The sequence below is a fragment of the Micropterus salmoides genome, unplaced genomic scaffold (assembly GCF_014851395.1).
Source record: "Micropterus salmoides isolate LMB-PRFRI ecotype aquatic unplaced genomic scaffold, ASM1485139v1 Ms_hic_scaffold_6, whole genome shotgun sequence".
Lineage (NCBI taxonomy): Eukaryota > Metazoa > Chordata > Actinopteri > Centrarchiformes > Centrarchidae > Micropterus > Micropterus salmoides.
In genome coordinates, this window is record NW_024044348.1 from 19,172,520 (window position 1) to 19,189,610 (window position 17,091).

At 37.5% G+C, this 17,091-nt stretch overlaps 2 protein-coding genes across 2 annotated transcripts in view; both read right to left on the reverse strand.

The window, feature by feature from the left end:
* The window catches only part of dennd5a (DENN/MADD domain containing 5A), a 40,949-nt gene extending 37,079 nt beyond the window's left edge, over positions 1-3,870 (reverse strand). The window contains 1 exon segment of the mRNA XM_038701028.1: positions 3,627-3,870. Within this exon segment, the coding sequence (XP_038556956.1) occupies positions 3,627-3,726 (100 nt within the window). The 5' untranslated portion in view covers positions 3,727-3,870.
* Positions 3,871-5,390: 1,520 nt separating this feature from the next.
* tmem41b (transmembrane protein 41B) lies at positions 5,391-14,294 on the reverse strand. The gene is given in 8 exon segments (XM_038701383.1): positions 5,391-7,668; positions 7,671-7,682; positions 7,771-7,909; positions 8,863-8,967; positions 9,731-9,824; positions 11,424-11,552; positions 11,947-12,064; positions 14,064-14,294. Coding segments are annotated over 8 exon segments (849 nt in total). The 5' UTR covers positions 14,161-14,294; the 3' UTR covers positions 5,391-7,513.
* Positions 14,295-17,091: the final 2,797 nt, after the last annotated feature.

The window sequence follows — 17,091 nt, forward strand, 5'->3', positions numbered from 1 at the left end:
TGGAGAATGCTAATCACACACGTTTTCTCTGTTCACACTGGTGCAAGGCTGACATTGAGGGGAAACCACTGTGGAGAGATGGCCAAAAGAGACTGGAAAAAGACGCCTTTCTAAATTAAACCGCATTAGTGCGGACATGGCCGTAGTCTGGTCAACTAGATATACATGCGCTCAGCTTTTGGTTGTGTCCAATTTAAAACAGAATAGTGCTTGGACTTCTGTTCATTTCATATATTTTGAGCAAATTTGAACTCTAAACAGGAACTTGAATTAAAGGAAGCAAAAATAGGAAGTACAGGGATTGAGATCTTCTGGGCAAGTTATTGCTTCAAGGAGGAAAGAAATTCCTTACAGCAGTCGACTCTACAGGCCTCTCACTACCCGCAGAGTCACGATAAATCACACAGAGAAGCAAGAGATACAACAGACTCTTCACTAAAGCCTATTAATCACTGTGTTGTGAACAGCAGTTGACTAAAAACGAGTAAGAATGGCTGAACTAATTGGATTGTGGTCTAAAACCAGAAGAGTACAGCAGTAGTGACCGGGTTAACGAGAGCTTATACACCTAGACACAACAGGCTTAAGGCCAGCGCATGTTAGCAGATTTGTACTCGAATAGTTTGCCTGACTGAAGCATATCAACCGTCAACATGAGCGAAAATGTCATCTTTTGTGAGATACATAATATTTGAATGTAAATTCATCATTATGCAAGTATATAATTTGAGCTAAAACTATTTTATGTCTTTGTAGACCTGTTTTTTCCGTTTAACATTGAGAGTTTCTCTAAGGATATTAAGTAGCAGCAGTGTTGCCATGGGAAACCCTGAAATTATTTAGTGGGGGAAACGTTGGCGCTAGGGATGAACCGAAATAAAAATTCTTGGCCAAAGCCGAAACCAAATATTATGAAAAACTTCCCCAAATACCGGGGGAACAAGGTTTTTTTTTTTTTTATCCTTTTTTATCCATTTATTTTGCCTTTTTTTATACCATTGCATAAATTAAATAGTCAAAATGTGCTTTTTATTCAGGGTTTCCCACAGGATTTGGAGAGACTATGGCCCGAGAGGGTCCGGTAAAGTAAATTACATGTGTCCATTTACTTTCAATGGACACGTAATATGTTTTATACTTCTACTTATCTTATTTCCATACTGTAAAGACACCTTATTTTGAAAACCAGACATTGTCACATGTGTATCCTCGCGCTAAATTCATCATTAAGTCCAACCCAATTTGATAAATAATGTTGTATGTGGTTCTCATTTCGTGCAACATGAAAACTTAACAGCCTCTCTTCAGGTAGGACTCTCATACTGCAACACGTGTCTTTGTAAAGAGAGAAAATGAGAATTAAGTTGCTAACCTGCCTGTCAGCTCACACAGGTCCATTTCAGATCTTTACATACACAGACACAAATCTTCACTTTTTAAAGTCTAAACACTGCTATTGAGCAAATACAGCTCCCACATCCGGTGATATCTTGGGTCTGTCACAACTCCCAAAGGACACAAATACTCAAGACACAGGTGGAAGCACCTTTAGGGCAAACTATATTGGCCACACAACTCTAGAAACCATCCGTTACAGAGAACCAAAAGCCTACATTTCATTCACAACCGTCTTCAATTACAGTGGTTAAAAGGCATGAACATTTAAGAATAATATTTTTCCAACTCTCAGCATCATTCACAGTTTGTAAACACAGCATGTGATTGGATCCATTAATACATTTCAGTAGGGGCATAAATCTTTCGGTGTTTCATGATTTGATTCCAAATCGATTCCGGATTCAAAAAGATTTCCGAATCAAAATGTTTCGTATCCATGCAACAGTGAATGTCTCAACATACACTTAAGACGATACATGGCCAACAACAAACACTTTTACTCATTAATCTCACTGATCTAACTGGAAGCTAGAGGTGCAACTGATTATTTCCATTGTCAGTTATTTTCTCGATTAATCGATTGGTCGTTTAAAATGTCAGAAAATGGTGAAAAATGTCGATCAGTGTTTCCCAAAGCCCAAGATGTCGTCCTCAAATGTCTTGTTTTACCCACAACCCAAAGATATTCAATTTACTGTCATAGAGGAGTTAAGAAACAAGAAAATATTCACTTTAAAGAAGCTGGAATCAGAGAATTTTGACTTGATTATCAAAATAGTTGGCTATGAATTTACTAGTTGACAACTAATCGATTAATCGTTGCAGCTGTACTGAAAAAAATATGATTTTTGTTAAAAAAAAACTGAAAATCCACATGGGTTGTTCATCTTATGAAACTTGTTTGCCCGTACCTGTTGAAGACCCAGTCTAGGCTCAAAAGATAAAAACTGTTTTCAAGTAACAAATAAGGAACAGGAGCCCTTTGAGAGAAGTCATTTACAATTTTTGGACCGAGAAAATGGATGTCTTTGTTAGGACCTGCTCTTTCGAGATGAAATGGTATTATAACCTGTCATGTGCTGCTTCTGTCAGTTGTCATAGCTACCCACCAGCTTGACAGAGCGACTGATTCACCGTATTTTTAAAAACATCTTTGTTCGTATTCGGGAATTCGCTTGTCACATTAACAAATGGACTCAGTGTCTTCATCATTTCTCAGAATCGAGAAGATGGTAAACCCAAGTATTGTCTCCAAGCGTGTCTTAATCCAACAATGCTGTTAGACTGCCCAGCCCCGCTGACTGATGCTAAAACATATTCCCATTTATGACCAAATGTGTGCGTTTATAAGAGAAAAAAATGCCACTGTTGCCATGCCAGTTCATGCTCAGGGCCCAGACTATCCAGGGTCCCTGGACAGACCAGTTTTCCATGCAGATACAGATGCAAATACTCTCTCTTGTAATCAAAACACATGCTCCTGCAGGCAAAATCATAACAGAAAGGGCCACAGTCCCAGAATAAAACAGGATCCAGGTGTGTCACATCCTATTGTACTGCTTTAAGATATTTATATAATTGTTTTTGAAAGAAAGGGTGTGCCCTCTAAGGAGGATACTTGCATGCACAGTGTGGATCTCTGGTGGATGTAGAGGGTATCAAGGGCTTTCTACATTTTTTGCCCTCGGCATGTGACAGGTTATCTGCCCATGTGTGTTGCTGCCCTGATACCTGATCTCCTATAAATGACAGCTAGGGAGCCACTATGACAACATCTAAAGATGTGATTAACGTCATATTTCGACATCAGTGCCTGGACTGACTGCAAGAAAAGTGTTGCTCTCATGAAATATTTATTACTGCGCAGTACAAACATAAAAAATAATTTTGATATGCAGCGTATTCAAATCAGTAGCGAATCAATCGAAAACCTTTTAATTAGGATTCATGTCAGTGCATTAAAGAGACATAAAAAGCCAGTAATCCTCTCGATCCTCATCGAGCATTACAGACAGGCTGAGAGGAGATGAGCTAGGCCTGACGTTATGTCCGCTGTGTGTTATCTGTGCTACTTTTTGTTATACGAATAAATAAAAGACAGGCACGTTAAGATACAGTACATATTAAATAACAACGCTGACCTGATGTTACAGCTAACACCCCTTCCTTCCTGCCTTATTTGCTTACAGCATCAGCCCGACATTTACCCCGATGGCTGCCGTGCTTACCGGACAGTTCGTCGGGTTCCAGCCCGCTTTCGGTGTCGAGTCCGCAGATCACAAAATAATCTGCGAACCTGCAAGAACCGGAGCTGAAGCCGGTGGTCATGTTGAGACTGGTCCGGTGGTTCCCTTATCCCCTCAACAGGGAGCATATTAAAGTAACTCGGAGAAGTGATTTCTCTCTGCCATCACGGATGTTACGTTACTGCGAACCTGGAAAATCAGTACCGATGCGAAGCTAAACGGCTCGGCTAACAGCAACGGCCATCACACACATCCGGCGATCCTTCACAATAAAACGTCATCGCCCAAATTTAAACTGATTAGAAACTTTAATTTTGCACCAAACTGCAAAAGTAATTCGTCAGACTGTCACGTCATCTGTGGTGGTATCTGTACGAAGCTTTAAAAACATTCATTTAATTGTAATAAATAAATACATAAATATATCTATAAATCTACAATTAAGAAAAAGTCTGCCGTACACTGGTTACATTTGGAGATTAAAATATACACTGTAAAACTCTGTCAAATGTCAAATTAATTCTCCTGCTTATAGCACATTGCACACATATGCCAAAATCTGATTTGTTTTCATGCAATTTTTTTTTTGCGACCAATTATTGTTTTATTTTGAAAGAAATTTCCATAATTTCTGGGTTTAGTCTAACTATCTCTGGCTTTACCATTTACACATCCATAAAAATCAGAGCGTTGCAGTCGAAATGCATTGTGGTCCATCAACAGCACCACAGCTGTAACCATCTGCTCCATCCATGAAGTAACACCAGACTGATACTGTTTGTATACAAACCTGACAGGTGTTGTTCCTAAATTGCTCAGCAGCCAAACTACCACTATAGGTTTTGTGCAGTTTACTTCCAGGGAAGAATCAAAATTTAAACCTGTGTTTTTTTATTGGCCTTTTAATAGATGCGTAGAACATAGTTAGAAAAAATGTGTAGGGTATAACGCATCTGTAAAATCTTCACAGAGAACTGTGCTCGTGTAATAATGAATGTTTAATACAGAAAAGTGTATAATGGAGCACAATCTGTGTCATCTTAATTAGTTTTACTCTTTGAAGAGTTGTATTTGGTCGTCCATACTGGATTCAACTGTAATGAAACATTAACTCCACAAGATTTTGTTTTAGAGATCAACAAAACAAGTTGGAGTGATGAGCTCACACACCATGTTGTCAAAAAGAACAAAAAACAACATTTTACTATCACCAAGTGAGATTCATATTATCCTATTAGTCAACCCATTTCACCAGCATGTATCTAATTTAGACAATGCCACTGCATTTAGAGAAGAAAAAAAAAGTTAACTGTGCAAATCTACACACGTCTTGTCAAGTCATTTAATGTTCAGATTTATTTTTTAAATGTTTGTTTTTATTATTGACTTAAATTAAAGTCCTCTAAAACATGCTTAAATGTGAAGTTCCCCTGATAACACATTTTATAAACATTAACACTGCAGCCATACTACAGTTTGTTAAGAGTGAATGGGTAATGTCATGTAATCTGAACAGACAAGTGCTTAGCAGGTTTGTTACAATATCACCACCTGGTGGATCTTTGCTCTCACTCTTGGTTTGTGAGACTTGACATGTACAGTATATGATAGCATTTGTTCATGGTTTAATAAACAAACTAAAACGGCAGTGTCATTGAAGTTTGCTGCATGTTCTGTTGTCCTAAAAAGCAAAGAAGGACCCTGTATATCTATGAGCTGAATAAAGAATTACTCGGAGACCCAGAGTCTGAAATAAAAGTTTATTTTCATCATTTATAAATCAATTTTGTTAGTTTTGTCTCCACAAAAGGCTATAATTTGCTGATAGTCTGCGGCGTGATTAAACATGCTACAGATAGTTCTGTAAAGATAACTTTAATGATTCAATAAATATGAAAAAAAAAACATATTTGATTAGTAAGAACAGAAATGTGCAATCTGTAAACACTTCATACTGCAATACATCACTGCTCAGTACAAAATAATACTACTTTTTGAAATGTCAACAGAGGGTAACACATGAATGATCTCATTATAGCTTTGATAGGGTAGCAGGACAAAAAACAGCAATTTTGGCATTTCAGTATACGTTTAGTGTGAAGTTTAGATATACCAAATGGCAGTGGGGGGGGCATCTTTCTTGTCTTGTATTATTGAGAACTTGCAAGACGTTAATCTAACTTTTATTCACATATTAAGAATTAAATTTTTATGGACCAGTTTATAGCATTTACCACTTGACTTAACCACCTTAGGGAAGACAACAGTGCACCTCAGGTAGAACCATAAATACAACCTAAGAGTATCTGACTGAAGTAGCATTATTTCCTGCTACAAAAAGTACTGACATTAACATCCTCATACAGCACAACCGCTCAAGTTTCACGTAAATTGATTCTTATGTAGTCATTTAAAATGTGGGTTTGAGGGGTTAATAATCTGACAGTAGTACACAGCAATAAGACATTAAAGTAAAAACAATCTCAAAATACACCCAATGTGCAATTTTGAGAGATTAAAGAAAGGTCTGTTGAATAAGTCACCTGCATGTACATTCACTGCATCAACGTCTCTGGTAACTGTCCAGAAAGTTTTTAAGCAGCAGCAATAAGTTACTTTGGTACACAGGCAAAAAAACAACAAGTACTAACACCAAAAGGGAAAAAAAATCTGTAAAGTTTTGCTAGCAGACATAGAGGACATAATTAACCATTGAAAACCAATTTAAAGAACACAAACTAACAACATAAATCATAATACATTTCTCCTGATGAAGAAAGGAAGCAGTAACAAGCAAGGTAAGGCTTGGATACGTCAGTCAGTTGGCAGTCTTAATGAGGGCAATGGTATTATCTTCTATGCATTTTACCACACATAAATCTGTTGTGTTGACATTATCCATGATCACTTCCCAACTAAAAATACACATTTGAATTACTTGGATACTTGGAGTTTGACATCCTGCAGTTTGGATGTCCTGTGAGGAAATATTACATCAGTCTGTTCTTTACAAGTTACAGTGGCAAAGAGCGGCTTTAGGCAGCTGATATGAACAGAAATGGGTGAAAATAAAGAGAGCTGTTGTGTTGTAGTGGATCCAGGCACCTTTTGAGGAAGAACATGGGAACTCCCCCACAAAAGAAGCATTTAATTTTTCTTGTCTACAGTTTCATTCTGCCCTCACACCGCAGACGTTTGCCGAAGCAAGCACCAGGTATCAAAATGCAATTTTTAAAAACTAAAATTCACGTTCAACAGTAGTCTGACAGTTATTGCTGTGGTGGTGCACTTCATTAGGTAGAAATTAGACACAAGCATGTTAAAATAAATATTAAAAGGGGAGTGGAACTTAAAGGTGCTACAAACAGGATGTAGTAATCAACATGCTACTGACGAAAAAAGGTGTTACAGTTATAAAAAGATATTATGTTTGCAACAGCCTCAGCAAAGTACTGATGTTTTCTAGCAAGACAAGAGTGAAAAGTAGTCATATGGAACAACTGTATCAGAATAATGTGTTTTACCTTAACATCCTACAAGTAGCACCTTTAATTGTCTGGCAATAATCATACAATAATGAGCCTTAAATAAAAAACAAAAAAACACAACTTCTCTTATTTACAAGATGTGCCACAATCAACAACATAATTCACAAAAACAGAAAAACTTGTGCAAGCAGCGGCCAGTTTATACTTAACATCAGGAAAACCCACCACTGCATGCGTTTTCTGGTCAGTGAGTCAGAGATTCTCCCACCAGCAGCCGTGTGTGAGACTGAGCAACTTGAGTGACAGCTGCGCGTTCCTGAGCCGAGGGAAGGGGATGTCGGGATCAGCCAGCAGATGAGGTGCTGGGGTGTGTTAGGCGCTCTACTCTAGTTTCTTCTGCAGCTTTTTCTGGAAGCAGACGGGGAGGATCGAGAGCACAGCCAGTACACCAAGCACAGCCAGAGAGTTCCAGGACACGGCCTCGCCAGCTGTGGTCAGTTTGTACAGTGTTGTACCTGCGTTGATCGCTACAAAGATGGTGGTGCCACTCCTGTAAATCAGCACGGTTGAGTACAGGTGAGTCGGTGACAACAAAAGATCCAAAAATATGACACAGCAGAAGGGATAGACAGTCTTACCGAGAAACGTGCCGATGAAGAAAACTCCCAAAGGCACATTGATGACAGGTGAGGTGATGTTGATGAACCAGTTAGGGAGAAAGGGAGTTATCCTCAGGAAGATGATGTAATTGATTAAATGATCTCTATGTTTGTCAACCTGCCAGCAAAAAAGACATATGCACAATGTTTCCAATCCAATGCAACAGCTCTGCAATAAATCCTATCTATGAAGTCTGTAATCATCAGTTTTTATTGACACTGTGTCAGAGTAGTGTAATAAAATAGTATCAGTACCTTTGGCATTATAGTAATTTCAGTAACAATTACAAAATATTTTAAAATACCAGTTGTTCTTTTTGGTAAAACCAACTTCAGCCTAGAGCTGGGCGATACAGCCAAAAATGTTTTCACGATAAAAGTACCATATCATTCGTTATCAGTAATTATGACGATAAATGTCATAATTTATGACTATTTCTTTCTAGTTGAAAGGCTGATTTTTGCTCCTGAGTGAAAGTTGAACAAATCACATGGTTAATTGTGGTTTTAAACTTTTCTTTATGGTCAGAACATGACAAAAACTTGATGCCAAACAGTGGATCACTTAATGAATCTGAAGTAGAAGATAATTCAAAACAATTATGATAAAGTCTTTTTCAACAGATATGCATGATTAAAATTAAGTAAAATATTTTTTCAGTCCCTTTTCCTCAACGAAATAATATCTATAATATATAATAGAAAAAATAAGTGCTAATTAATTTGTGATTGAATTAAATCAAACATTTACTTAACATTTGTTCAGCATTGTTATTGAGAAAAATTATATAACGATAATTATCATTATTGTTTTATTGCTCAGCTCTACTTTAGCCTTCAAAAGTCCCTGAATTAACAGCATTCATGCAGTGTCAATAAAAACTGGACAATGTAAGCTACACAAGTGTGGGCTTTACTGCCGACCTACTGTCTTATATAAATAAAAACATTAAACTGCACAATTGTGTCTTACAAAATGGAAACTGTGTATCTTTAATAGAAGCTCAAACTGAAAATTGCTCCTAAAAATATACCTTCAACTCACAGCATGTTTTCAGTTTCCCCTCTTACCTGCTGGGACCATTTCTGTGCTCTCTCTGTGAGATATTTGTAGACCATGGGTCTGCCCACGAGATATGACAGCATATAGCAAAAGGAAGCACCCAGGCCAGAGCACTGCAAACAGACACAACACATGAGGACTGACTGACGCATATGACAAGAGACATAAGACAAGCTTTATCTCACAGCTGGAGTAAGAAAACATTGGGTTATTTACACACACCCACACGTATATTGGTAACTTGCCCTAAAAAAATATTCATCATTCTCTGGAAATTAAGTCTATTTGAACTTTTAGCAGCAGTGGAGTAGCGTTCTATCGAATACACAGAAAGTACTTTCAAAGAAGAAGCGGAGGGCCTTGATGTTCACACACATAAACCTCTGCCTTGGATGTGGCAGCAAAAACATCACGTTTTAGTGTCTGTGCTCCAGCATCAAAGAGGAAGAACTTCTGCACTCACCATGTGTTTGCCAACATTAACTCATACAGGAAATAAACCTATTGCAAAAAAACTCCAACCAAGTGTGGCCACAACTGACTATGATGCAATGTAGCTACATGGCATGTTGCACACACGACATCTATCGCGTGTCTGTTTGTAATAAAAAAATCAAAAAAAATTGACTAGAACATCATAGACAGACTCTGTTTGTGCAATGTTGTCTACTCAAATGTTCAATTATGACTTCACTGAAATGTGTGTGAAAAATTCATGTTTAAGAGGCATAACCCATTCTTGCAAATGAGAGGATGTGTGTCTAAACTCCTACATACCTGTGTGTCGCATGGAGCCTATGTCCACACACAGCTGTTCATTTTACAAAGCAACATTTGTTTTCAAAAACACATTTCATACTGTCCTTCCTTACTCACCAAGCAGACTAAGAAAAGAGCCAAGGGGAACGGGTAAAGATATCCAGACAGGATGCTGAGGAAGATAGATCCAGGGATTGCAAATGTCTGGAGGCTGACATCAAGCATTAAGATACACAACTTTGCATAAACATCCAGTTATCACACAGGCATGTCAAATCAAATATTTGACACTGTTCACGTTAAGTGAGAAAGAAATACACAGAACGGATGAAACAAGGATTTTCCCTTACATGTTTAGCGTTTCTCCAGCAAGTTGTACAACAGATTTGTCTTCCTATTGTCAGTCCTAATGGAAAGTTCAACTGAAGTAATGATTGCTCATCTTTTGTGTAGAAGTTGAGCAGCAGCTTTAGATTTGACTGTCTGCCCATCCAAGCCAATGCTCACATACTTTACATGAGATAACACATGACTTGGAGACAAAATGTCATCGTCTTGAGTTGTTTCAGCAGATTCAGAGCAGACAGTCTTGAAAAATCAGTTGATATCAATAGTTTTTCATGATAAATGTCAAATCAATATTTCTTTGAAGTTTAAAGGCTGATTTTTGCTCCTAAGTAAAGTTTGAACAAATCTGATGTTTAATTGTGGTTTTAAACTATTCTTTATGGTCAGAATCAGGGCTGAGATCATTCATTGATTAATAAAATACATTTAATCCATATAACTATACAGCACAGTGTTTCGCACAGACAGTTATTATTGTCGCGCATCGTGTTTTACGCTGTGAACACGGCGTGATTATTGGAGCTATTTGCAAAGTGGAGGAAGAGAGAGAAAATAGTCAGGGACAAAGAAGAAAGTATGGATTATTTCAAGCTAAAGAAAACAACAACTCTAATGTTACCGTCCGTCCACGGTAAAATGAAACTTATGTCGCCTACCAAGACGGCACCTGATCGGAAAGCAGCTGGTGTTCTTCCAGCAAACCACAGACAAGGTACCAGTAACAGCAACTTTAGCATTTAACTGAAATCATTGCTGATTGTTGAGTTGAAGGCTAGCCAAAGTAATCCGCAGTCCGCAGCTGAAAATGTACATACGCAGCTGTCTAGTTGTTGGTCTGATGTTTGCTGTATGACACACTATGAATTTCCGAAAGGACCAATAAATATCTATCGTGCAAACATTCAAAACAATTATAATAATATATTTCAACATAAAAATATGGATGAGTAAATTTTAATAAAATTGTTTTTCAGTTCTTTTTCCTCAACAAAATAAATATTTTAAGAGAAAAATTAATTGCTGAGTCGTACGAGATTTAAATTAATTCAATTCAACATTTGGTCAATTTTATATCGAGGAAAATTTTAGCATGATAATTACTGTTATCATTTTATCACCATCCCCTAATCTGAGGCTGAGCTGTTTCAAATTGAAAGATGCTGCTTGACGGGTTTTGTCAGCACAAACATGATGATAATTTATAAGGAATGTCGGGCATAGACTGTCAAGGAAACAACTAAAAGAAGCTGTAGCCAGTGTTCGTCATGGTGGCATCCCAAGATCATGAACCTGAAACTGACAAATTCTTTTGGACCAGGAAATCAGCTCAGCTGATCTCAGAAGAGTTTGTAAATTGCTGACCCGGTTAACAGCAAATTAATTGAATTGTTGAGACAAAAGACTTGTCTTTGAGCTATATGCCCCCCCCCAAAAAAGGTACATATGTTTTCTCCAAGGATACAAAACATATGTTGCGAAGTAAGCCACCAACACTTGGGTGTAGTATGTGTCTTTGTATTTGGACAGCACAGTTCCCAAAGCTTTGGCGTCTTCCATGTCTTTAGGGATCTTGATTTTCTCCATTTCATCACTGGAAAACACAATTAAGTTCAAATCTTCAGTCATATATATTTCACACACACATTTTCTGTTGGTTTTCATCTCAATATAAATATTTTTGACAATAATCAATCTGGCTTCTATATATACACTAAGGTGGTTGCTTTGTGTTGCTTTGGCTCAATGTTCAGTGCTACATTTGACACTGGTGAGAATGATGTGGTTCTTGACAGGTTCAGAAGGTTTTGTATGTATTAATTCTAATGGGTCAAATTAAACATTCTGTATCACTGTAAATAATCATGTTTCTTAACAAACCCCTTTAACTGGTTGCATTCCCCAGTGGTTAATACTTACTTACTTATAAATTACATAATACAAATAACAAAATATAATAATAATTAATAATCCATAAAGCAACTTACTCAGGAAGCTCTGGGAAGTTCCTATAGACCAGGTACATGACTGAGGCAGCACAGGTGAAGACAGACACCAGAATCAGGAGAGACATGCGTGCTGAGCCCCCTGCAGTATGCTGAGCCTCTGTGGGGAAAGAGATTAAGTTATTTACCAAATAAATTAACTGTTCCCAATAAAAACAGACAAGCTTGCTACCAGGAAGCATTGTGTAATTTGCTTATGAGTTTTGCATCACTTGTATAAGCCTCTAGAAGGAGTCCCCCCCTTGAGACAGACTCTTGCTGTTTCTACAACGGCATGTTAAGTCATGCTTTCAATAAACACTTAAAGGAAAGAGACAACTGTAAAATCGGTTAATTTTAGCTTTCAGCTAAATAATGTAGGCTATGTAGGTTTTTTTACTAACTACATCACTCTAGAGATATCACTGAGAGATGAACTAGGGAGGCTGACGCAAATTACGGATAACAAATTAACACTAATTGTCACTGACTAACAAATCAACATGGGAATAGGGCCGCACATTCCATATCTGCACAAACAGATACATATTTCACCTGGTGCATATGACACTTATATTTATGAAAAAATTCCCCTAAAGCCAGGAGTCCTGGTCAGAGTTGAACCTAAAGTAGAGAAAGTCAGAGAAAAGGGACTCTAGTATGCTAACATACAGTCCAATTTATTAGTACACCTAACAAAAAACACATTATAGCTCACATAAAAGCTAACTTACGGAGTCATCAAATTTAGTTTCAGATATCCCTTAAAGCTAGTACAGTAAAGTACAAACAGTTCTGCAACAGATGCAATCAATTACAGGTCAAAAATGCTTAGAGAGTTATTTATGTGGACACATTTTATTTTATTAACATAACAATGCCATCTGCCCAGAAAAAAAATATTTCACTTTTAAGTCATGGTTTCAGGAGCTGGAAAACATTTTTTGTTTCTTATTGCTCCACAATATTTTTTCATAAAGAAGAATGTACAAGTTCTGGTATTTTGCTTATCTGGGGTGACACACAGACCATTTGGCCAAAAATAAAGTGGAAACAAGTTTCGACACAAGACCGGTGCAGGTTTTGCAGGGACTGGAATTTAATCTTAGATTAAATCAGTGTAAATCAAATCTGTGCTGAACTGTTGTACATGTCAGTAGTTAAATAAAGGGATCCATAATCATCGTCTGCTTAACTGTGATCATTTGGCAAGCAAGTCCTCAGCAATCGTGGAATGAAATTAAGCACAGTTGCTCAAGTATTGCACATAAGTACAGTTTTGATGTATTTGTACTTTACTTGAGTATTTCCTATTCATGTCACTTTATATTCCACTAACGTTACATTTCAGGGGTAAATACTGTACTTCTTACTTCACTACATTCATCTGACAGCTGTAGTTACTGGTTACTTTACAAATGTAGATTTTACATACAGTAGCTCCTAAAATCCCTTTCACACATGAATCCATCAGAACTAATAATCCATCCATCGTCAACCGTTTATCCTGCGAACAGGGTCGCAGGCAAAATTAATAATCTAATAACGTAATTCATAACAGAATAACAATCAAAGGGGCTTTTCATCATTTTAATACATTTATTATTGATACTTTCAGTGCATCTGACAACACGTTCTTTAACTTACTCTTGTACCTTAATACTTGCCCCACCACTGGTCGCTGGACAATCGTTCTTGTTAATTAAACATCTAAGTTAACTTGGCTAACAAAAACATTCAAAGACTTTAGATTTTGCTCCCGTTTTAACATTCATGGTAATTAATGATAATCACTACCGTAGTATCGCTCACCAACTACACTTTGGGGAGTATTTTAGCTACTTCCAACACGTCAGCGTTATGTTTTTCCATTAGCTGTGGCGTTACTAAGCTAGCCATTGAAGTCGTACTCGGCTAATTTTGCTAGCTGTCTGTGTTGCAACAACCAGCCTCCGGCCAACATTAGCTCATGTTCTGTAATCCCAACTGACCTAAAAGGCGTTGCCAAATCGTTAACGGTATATTGCTTAATCTATCTGTATCACCTAGTAGAAGTATTTGCTGTCCTCTGCTTCGCTCTACATTCACATTAACAGTTAGCCACCACAGCCAGAACCTACCTTTCAGTACTTGTGAGTCATTAGCATTCGTCTTCACCTCCTCCTGCGCCGATAACACACCGTCGGTTTCTCGTCTTTCTCTCCGCTTTTTGGCCATTTTTTCTGAGATAACGTTGAGGTCAGCTAGGGAACCGATGTGTGTAACAGCAACAACCGGCGAGTGGAGCGACACCGGCGGTCTAGTGACAGCCCGATGACACGTTACACAGGTTGACCTTCTACCCTCCACAACCAGCAGTAAAACCCGGTCTCATCCCCAACAGCGCCCCCAGCAGTAACACTGCGGCGTCGACATACAGTGAAGTCCATGATGTACCCGTGACAGTGACAGGTTTTCTGGTGTTTTTACTCTGTAACTCAATTAGCTAAAACTTATTTTTCACCTACTTGTATGCAGTGGGGGAATGCAAGTAAATTAACACAAGTACTGTACAAGAGCAGTGTTCCCGCGCGTCCTGGAAAACCTGGAAAACAGTTGACCAATATTCTGTCAGAAAGAAGAATGAACAACTCGGATTTTTTTTTATCTGGGGTGACAGAGCAGACCATTTGGCCAACAAATAAGAGTAAAGTTCAGGGGGAAACAGTCATCGACACAAGACTGGTGTCACGTTTTGCAGATACTGGAATCTAATCTTGGATTAAGTCAATGTCTGTGCTGAACTGTTGAACATGTCAGGAATTAAATAAATGGTTGTTGATGAATTTTCCAGTCATGGAAAACACATGTGAAATGAGAGAAAAAGTCTAATGTTGTGGAAAACCTTGTGTTGTCCTGGAAAAGTATTTTAACATTATGTTGCGGCAGCGTTGGATGCTTTCACGTTTACCAGCTACAACATTAAAGCGATGGTCACACATTAATGCATCAATAATTATAATCCAGTGATATAATGTATATTTTCTGCTGCACTTTTACTTGTAACATTGTAATTCCACACTGTGGTATAGCTACTTTTACTTAAGTATAAATATCTGAGTACGTCTTCCATCACTGCTTGTATGTAGCTACATAATACTTCTATGTTTATATTTACCTATCTTTGTTCAGCTTTGTTGTCCTTGTTTTTAGCTTTATATCTATTCCTATCTTCCTGTAAATTGTTCTTGGAGCAACTTAAATTCGGAGTCAATTACTTTGTATGTGTATATACTGTACTGGTGCTGATACTGGTGTACTGGTGTACAAATACCTGGCCAATAAAGCTGATTCTGATTCTTATTCAGATTCACATACCAGATGAATATAGCCCCTTTTCAGTGAAGAAAAATATATTTTACTCATCTCCATTTATCGGACAGCTTCAGCTACTACAGCTACTACTTACTTTGTATATGAAGGTTTTACATACAAAGTTGAGCATATAAAATATGAGTTACGGATTAAGCTGCCTAACAGATACTTAAAGTTTGCTCCTCCTCAATCAGTTACAACATTAAAATGCTTCGTGTTCATGGATCTGTAATGATCATGCAGTGATGCAAAATGTAATATATATATATAAATGTAATATAGCTTTGACAGAAACATTCTGTGGCAAGGAGGATTTTTACTTACTTGCTACCAAACATGTTGTGAACATTTTGCTGATAATACAGTGTTTTTACTTCAGGATTTGTACTTGTATTGGAGTATTTTGACATAGTTGTACAGCGACTTTTCCTGTAGTAAAAGTTCTAAATACTTTGCCCACTAAAGCATGTTTATACATAGTACCCACTTTTTCAACAGGGCAGCATGATGATAGGGCAACAATTATGTAAGACCCTCATATAAAACTGAAATTATTGCTGAATATGTTCAGTCCATAAACGGTTTGTCCCTGCAGCTTTACACCCTGAATAGTTGCTTCATTCAGCACAGGGAACTCCCCAGTGAACTGAAATCTCATTGGACTCGATTTGAAGATTGGGTTCTTCAGTCTCACAAAATCCATCTCTGTAAACTGGACATTTAATTCTAATCAGCCACAAATACTGCATATTGCATATGCAAAATGGTGCAATGGTTAGACTCCTGGAACTCACCGGTCAGCTGGTTGTCTGTCTCTATGTGTCAGCACTGTGATTGACTGGCAAACTGTCCAGGTTGTAGCCTGCCTCTCACCCAGTGTCAGTTGGGACTGGATGGATATTTGATACAGGAGTACAATAAGTCATCTAAATTTCAGCGCATAGTTTTACAGTGTCCTGACCAATGTGACAGCTACTGTTTACACGTATTTAAAAGTTATTGCTATGGTCAGTATGAACTTGTTTGAGTTCATTATTATATCTTCAGTTAATTCATTGTAATTAATGTTATTAGTATTTTCTTTTTAAAGACTGGTAAAGCACCAAAGAAAGAATCCTGAACTTCCTGAAATGAAACGTTACTTGGATAACTAATGGTTCAGGAGGCTTTGATGGTTTTCATGGTGACACCTGTGTTCCTGACTTTCAAATCTGTCTACCGCTCTGCTGTTTAACACAGACAGAGAAACTCACAAAATTTACATCTGAGATGCATAGTAACAGGAATTAGGAATGACATGTAAATTGTTCATTTTTAAGAGAAGGATGAGAAGGAATAATCTCAGTATGATAGATAACCTGCAGTCATTGTCATCAGCCCTTGCAGATTGTTAAATACAAGCCACCCCCCCTCCCGAAAAAAAAAAAACTATCACATGGGTTGATCACATGGAATATCAATTTGAGAGTGAGGTTCCAATATGAACCCATCTTTTAGCATGAAACAATGTATAGTACCATTGTCACATTTATGACGTGTCTTCTCCAACAAAAGGGCAACAAAATGTAATTTAACCATAAGCTTGCTCAGCGGTGACAAAGGTCTACAGACAAATTGGTAGACATAGGCTTAAAAATAATCTGTAACATTTTCTGAAGTTGAAGATCAGTTTAAATCAATAATGTTTTGTAGCAAGTTCTATATTTTGGATTATGAGAGAAGACGCACATATAATGCAGCTATCATATATGAAACTCCTCAGCTAAGTGTCTGAATATAGGCCTACCTAAATTG